This window comes from Garra rufa, chromosome 5 (assembly GCF_049309525.1).
Source record: "Garra rufa chromosome 5, GarRuf1.0, whole genome shotgun sequence".
Classification (NCBI taxonomy): Eukaryota; Metazoa; Chordata; class Actinopteri; order Cypriniformes; family Cyprinidae; genus Garra; species Garra rufa.
Genome location: NC_133365.1, coordinates 12,620,715 through 12,626,714, shown reverse-complemented (window position 1 = coordinate 12,626,714; position 6,000 = coordinate 12,620,715). Strand labels below are relative to the sequence as shown.

Genomic DNA, 6,000 nt, shown 5'->3' with positions numbered 1-6,000 from the left:
ATAATTGCTAAAGTACATAATTAGGTTGGTATACAGTCATCTCCATTGTCAGACAAGGGTTTCGGTAAAATTTTTCTAGGGCACAGCGGGACTTCAATGGGGCTAGTGCAACAGGAAAAAAAGAAAAGGTCCAGCTTTGCCCCTGGTTGTTGAACGATTCATTTGAGTAAATTATTGTTTTAATGGCCTAATGCTTTAAACTGCAATAATAGTCTAATATTCCAATTATAGTCTAATATTGCATTATAATTGCAATTTCATTGCAATTATAGTCTAATATTGACAAAAGAAATAGGTAATTTAAATGATTTCTTCCTCATTCCTGGAAAAGTGAGAAAATTCTGCAAGAAAAGAAAGTGTTTCTGAGTGTAACGGGTGTTTTTGGTTTTGTTTTGGGGTTTTGTTTCATGTTCATGTTTTCATGTCTTTTATTATGTAATCATTTCATGCTGTTGTGTCTTGCTTCCCTTCCCTCATGTATTCCTGCCATTGGTCCCTTTGTTCCATGTGTCTTGTTCTGATTGGTTGCTATGGTCTTGTTCCTTGATTCTCATTGGTTGTTTGTGTCATGTGACCTGTATTGTCTAGTATAAATAGCCCTTGTGTTTGAATGGTTCCCTGTCGCGTATTGAAGTATTGAAGTGTAATTCTGCTGTTTGGTGAGTGTTGATCAAATCTGTTTCAAGTCAAGTTTATGTCAAGTCTGTATCAAGTCAAGTCAAGTCAAGTCTGTTCATGCCAAGTCAAGCCTTTGTCAAGTTATCAAGTCAAGTCTGTTTCATGCCAAGTCAAGTCAAGTCTAGTCTCGTCATTGTTCGGATTACGTTTGTTGTTTGGATTACGTTTGTTGTTTGGATTTCACGTTTGGATTGTTTGTTTGGATTATGGATTATCGTCACTGTAAATAAACTGCACTTGGGTTCATCACATCTCGCCGTCTCAGTGGATGTTTGTTACACTGAGAAACAAGACATGTACAGATGCTGGACTATAGAAACAGAAACTGAAAAATTCTCAGGGAGGAAAAACCCCTTAAAAAGTATAAAAACAAAGCAGCTGAACTTTACCATCCACAACTTCATTAACCAGCCACTAGGGAGGTGAAAACTGAAGATTAACACAATGAAAATCATTACAGCAATGGTTATTCTAGGCTGCCTGCTTGTTGTAGAGGTGAACGGTGAGTTTGATCTCTTTGCAGATTGAAAAAAATGCAAATATTCATGTTTTTCATATTGTACATTTATATTGTAAACCCTTGCATAGCAGGGTATGTAGATAATGGGAAAATGCTCTGTTTTTCTTTTCTAGGGCAGGCTAGGGTTCCAAAAGGCAGGTGCTTTTGTGCTGACAAAGGTGTGAACATGGTTCCTCCAAAACTGATTGAGAAGGTTGAAATCATACCAACAAGTCCCTCTTGTAAAACCCAGGAGATTGTGTAAGCACATACTGTTAATTACATACAACTATTCTCTAAATATTGTACATCTCTGCTGAAATCATGCAGTTTATTGTGTCTTGTGTTTTTGTGTAGTGTTACTCTGAAAAATAGCAGAGAGCAGAAATGCTTGAATCCAGAATCCAAATTCACACAGAAATACATCATGAAGGCTGTTGAAAAGAGGTTTGTATAACCATTTAATATTTTTACTATTATCTTTTGTTTATACTTGATGTCTTATAAAAGATGCAAACACCACAGATTTGCAGAATGAGAAATACAATATGAATACTTCTCTTTTTTTGTACTTAGGAGTAGTTCACTTTCAGAACAAAAATATACAGATAATTTACTCACCCATTGTCATCCAAGATGTTTATGTCTTTCTTTCTTCAGTCGATAAGAAATTATGTTTCTTAAGGAAAAGATTTCAGGATTTCTCTCCATATAATGGACTTCTATTTTGCTAGATAAGATGGGATCAGATGGGATCATTTAGAGCCCTTTGAAGCTGCATTTAAACTGCATTTTGAAAGTTCAACCTTGGGGGCACTATTGAAGTCCACTATATGGAGATAATTCCTGAAATGTTTTTCTCAAGAAGCATAATTTCCTTCCGTCTGAAAAAAGAAAGACACAAACATCTTGGATGACAAGGGCGTGAGAAAATTATCTGTCAGTTTTCATTCTGAAAGTGAACTAATCCTTTAATAAGCAGAGAAGACTCACTATCAACTGTTTCTGATTTATTTTTAGGAGCCTGCAGATGAAGTAGCCTGAAATATGAATCCATGAGCTATTGTTAAGTGAAGAACATATGATATCAGCACCCTACAATCAGTAACCACCATCCTTATGACGAATCTTGAACTGAAATTTTTAAAGAATCTTTTAATAATATAAATCTTTTTTCTGATAACATGATCATTAATGACTGCTGTACCTTTCAAAACATTAATACAATATATACCTGATTACAGTGTGTCATATGTACAGTCTTGCAAAATAAAGCTTTTGTTGGCATTTAATTTTTTTGTACTTATGGTCATTCTATAGAGCATAAAATATAGAATAATGCAAATAGAAACAATAAAAGTCATAAGTAGCATATATATTCAATTATGAACTCTAAATGTGAACATTAGATTTGAAATAATATAAATTTAAGATAGAATTCTGTGAACATGCAAATTGGTGAAGCAATGCACTATTAAGAAAAAATGTTCTAAACAGTGCAAAATACTAAAATTTGTGCTAAATAGAACCATTTTAATAAGGTTCCATAAAGAACCATGTTTTGAAAATGCTGTATAGGACCTTGGTGTTACAATTAACAGTACACTAATGTTTTTGCCTCTTTATCTACCTAGTCTTAAAATATCTTGTAGCCTCTATTACGGTTTGCAACAGCATGCTGTGTGAACTAGGTACTTTTTTTATTGAAGTGAAATTGTAGCAAAAATGTCCATGCTCTTAACAAGTGTCTTAACAACATTATTGAAAATTAACATGAACAAATACACAAAGAAGTGAAACAGAAATCAGAAGAGAAAATAAATGTGATGAAGACCAAGTTCCAGGGAAATATCTTCACAAATTTTGTGGGATGTGAAAGCATCTGAAATAAACAATTAGTTTAAAGTTTAGAGTTTCAGTATGTCTTGGTTGTTTATGTAAAATCAGTTGCAGTCAAACCAAAATTTATTCAGACACCTTCAACATTTCTCACGTTATCACAGTTTATTTGCTTAAGTTTAGAAAATGGTAATAAAATATGACAAGAACTCAAGAGTTAAACTGAGTCAGTTAATATCAGATAACACTGAAAGAAAGGTATGTAACAAAACATGGTCAGATCAAATTTTTTGTCCCAAATTTTTTACTGGTACTATAGCTTACTGTATGAACACATGTCACAGTTTACTTTATTTTGCTATCCTCACTTACATAAATTAAACAGTAGTGAAATATATATATATATATATATATATATATATATATATATATATATATATATATATATATCAACAATGATATCTGGTGTCAGAGTTATTTTTGGTTTGACTATGTTCACAAAGGTCAAAAGTAGTAAAAATAGTGTACGAGTCCTTCACAATGTTAAAAGGATAGTTTTTATGTTTTTTTCCTGATTGTGATAAGTAACAACTTTTTTTTTTTTTTAAATCTAACAATATGTATTATAAATTCAAAATCTTTGTTACTTACTAAGTGGTGATGACGAGAAAAGTGTCCTCATCTTAAAGGAGTAGTTCACTTTCAGAACAAAAATGTACAGATAATGCACTCACCCCCTTGTCATCCAAGATGTTCCTGTCTTTCTTTCTTCAGTCGTAAAGAAATTATGTTTTTTGAGGAAAACATTTCAGGATTTCTCTCCATATAATGGAATTCTATGATGCCCCCGAGTCTGAACTTGCAAAAATCCAGTTTAAATGCAGCTTCAAAGGGCACTAAATGATCCCAGCTGAGGAAGAAGGGTCTTATCTAGCGATTTTACATTATCTGTAAATTTTTGTTCTGAAAGTGAGCTACTTCTTTAACAAAGCTGCTTACATGTGACCAAACAACTAAAAAAAAAACATTTTTGTTTGAAATTTTTGACTGAGGTAATAAAACATCAAATATTTAGGGTAATGCTTTGGTTTTGGAACATTATTGCATTCCAGGCAACAGCATGGCTTAACTAGTTTCTTCAAGCTCGAAAAAAGAAAGTAATATTCAATCTCAATTACTTTGTTATTGTAAGAGTTAATCCAACCATCATCCACAAAAAATAAAAATAAAACTGAAAGGATGGTGCACAGCAGCTTAACATTCAAGTTAGTCATTTTGCAGACGCTTTTATCCAAAGCGACTTACAACTGGGGATTCATCTTAAAGAGGCAAACAGACCCAGGATTTTTTAATTAAGATGAAATCAAATAGTTTTGAAAGAGATGCATTTTCAGCTGTTTCTTGAAGAGTGTCAGGGAGTCAGTGGTACGCAAAGGGTTAGGAAGGTCGTTCCAGACACGAATAGTGTATGAAAAGCTTTCAGCCTGGTTACATTTTAGCCAGTGTTGACAAGTCTGCACAGATGATGTTTCAATATATTATGAACTTCCAAAACCGCACAAGTATGATGTGGATTCCTCAAGGTTATTCATTTTTATAAACAAGATATTACATGTGTCAAAAGCATCCATGAATTGTATGTTGACTTAATCCCTTGGAAATGAGGTGAACAGATTTGGTTTCCTTCTCTCTCTTTTTTTTTTTTTTTACCTCAGTTCAGTGTACTCAGTTTATATTTTTAATTTGCCATTATGTACTATAGACATGTTGTGCTTGTGATGTTCCACATTTCTAAGTCATTTTGGGTAAAAGTCTCTTCTAAAACCAAGATAATTTTTATTGTTTATCTGAAATACTTTCTCCTTTTCCATGGAACTCAAAGCAGAGAACTAATCCCAGTTTGAAAATAAAAAAGCTAAAACCAGCCTAAACTGGTTGGCTGGTCTTAGCTAGTTTAAGATGGAAGTAGCTGGTTTTAGCTGGTCTCCCATCCTGGCCAGCTAATGAAGTGGCCAAAACCACTCTAAAACCAGTCTGTTTTTTTTTTTGTTTTTTTTCAGCAGGAATAGTCAGCTCTGGGTGGAAGGTGATGATGTCACTGCCTAACGCCGATTTACAGCAAGATAAGAAAACGGCATCCGAGCATGAAGCCAAGAAAACATCAGCTATATCAAACAGGTCAGATTTCACAATTTCACATTTTTTTGTGTTAGGTGGATATTTCTGTCCTGGAATTTCTTGTGAAATAAGTCTGAAAAACAATCTTGATTTTAAAATAATGAATAACCGACATCCAAAATATCCTGAGTAAAGTTGCCAAAAACCCCAAGTTGCATCTGACCTGAGTTTGTCAGGTGCTGAATGACAAAGTAGTAAACTTTGTACTCCAGAATTGATATTAAAAGCCAAAACCAAACCCTTCAAATACTGTATTGAAAGTTTTTGTAGGCATCTTTGGAGTTTAACCCTCTATAGCAGAGGTTCTCAATCCTGGTCCTGGGGGACCCCTGCTCTGCACATTTTGCATGTCTCCCTTATTTAACACTGTTGAGATCATCAGCTCGTTAGGAGAGAGATACATAAACTGAACTAACGAGCTGATGATTTCAATCAGGTTTGTTAAATAAGGGAGACATGCAAAATATGCAGAGCAGGGGTCCCCCAGGACAAGGATTAAGAACCACTGCTCTATAGTACGGAGTTGCCATATGGCAGCAATTAATTTCTTCTCATTTCCTTGTTATTCTGAAAAAATACAATATATTGGAATATGGTAATTAAAAGAGCCAGCCCTAAGGCAGTCAATGATGTGCTGTTTTTAAGTCAAATGACATTTGAATGTTCCTCTAAAACACTTTTTTTTTTTTTTTGCACCATCTTTGGTTAGTAAATTACATATTTCTATTCACAAATCAACATTATCTAATATAGGTTTTACTATAAAATGATAAAATATCAATGTTGACATATGGCAACCCTGTACC

General features: G+C 33.7%; 1 protein-coding gene across 1 annotated transcript; it reads left to right on the top strand.

Annotated features, from left to right (window-relative positions):
- Window positions 1-1,085: 1,085 nt before the first annotated feature.
- On the top strand, window positions 1,086-2,469 carry LOC141335814 (C-X-C motif chemokine 11-6-like). The gene is made up of 4 exons (XM_073841368.1): window positions 1,086-1,180; window positions 1,312-1,438; window positions 1,535-1,624; window positions 2,198-2,469. The coding sequence occupies exons 1-4, from the start codon at window positions 1,123-1,125 to the stop codon at window positions 2,214-2,216; spliced, it is 294 nt and encodes a 97-aa protein (XP_073697469.1). The 5' UTR covers window positions 1,086-1,122; the 3' UTR covers window positions 2,217-2,469.
- The last annotated feature ends 3,531 nt before the right edge of the window (window positions 2,470-6,000 follow it).

Coding starts and splice junctions, on each gene's coding strand:
- LOC141335814 (XM_073841368.1), top strand. CDS start 1,123: ATGAAAATCATTACAGCAATGGTTATTCTAGGCTGCCTGCTTGTTGTA. Junction 1,181..1,311: donor GCTTGTTGTAGAGGTGAACG/GTGAGTTTGATC, acceptor TTTCTTTTCTAG/GGCAGGCTAGGGTTCCAAAA. Junction 1,439..1,534: donor TGTAAAACCCAGGAGATTGT/GTAAGCACATAC, acceptor GTTTTTGTGTAG/TGTTACTCTGAAAAATAGCA.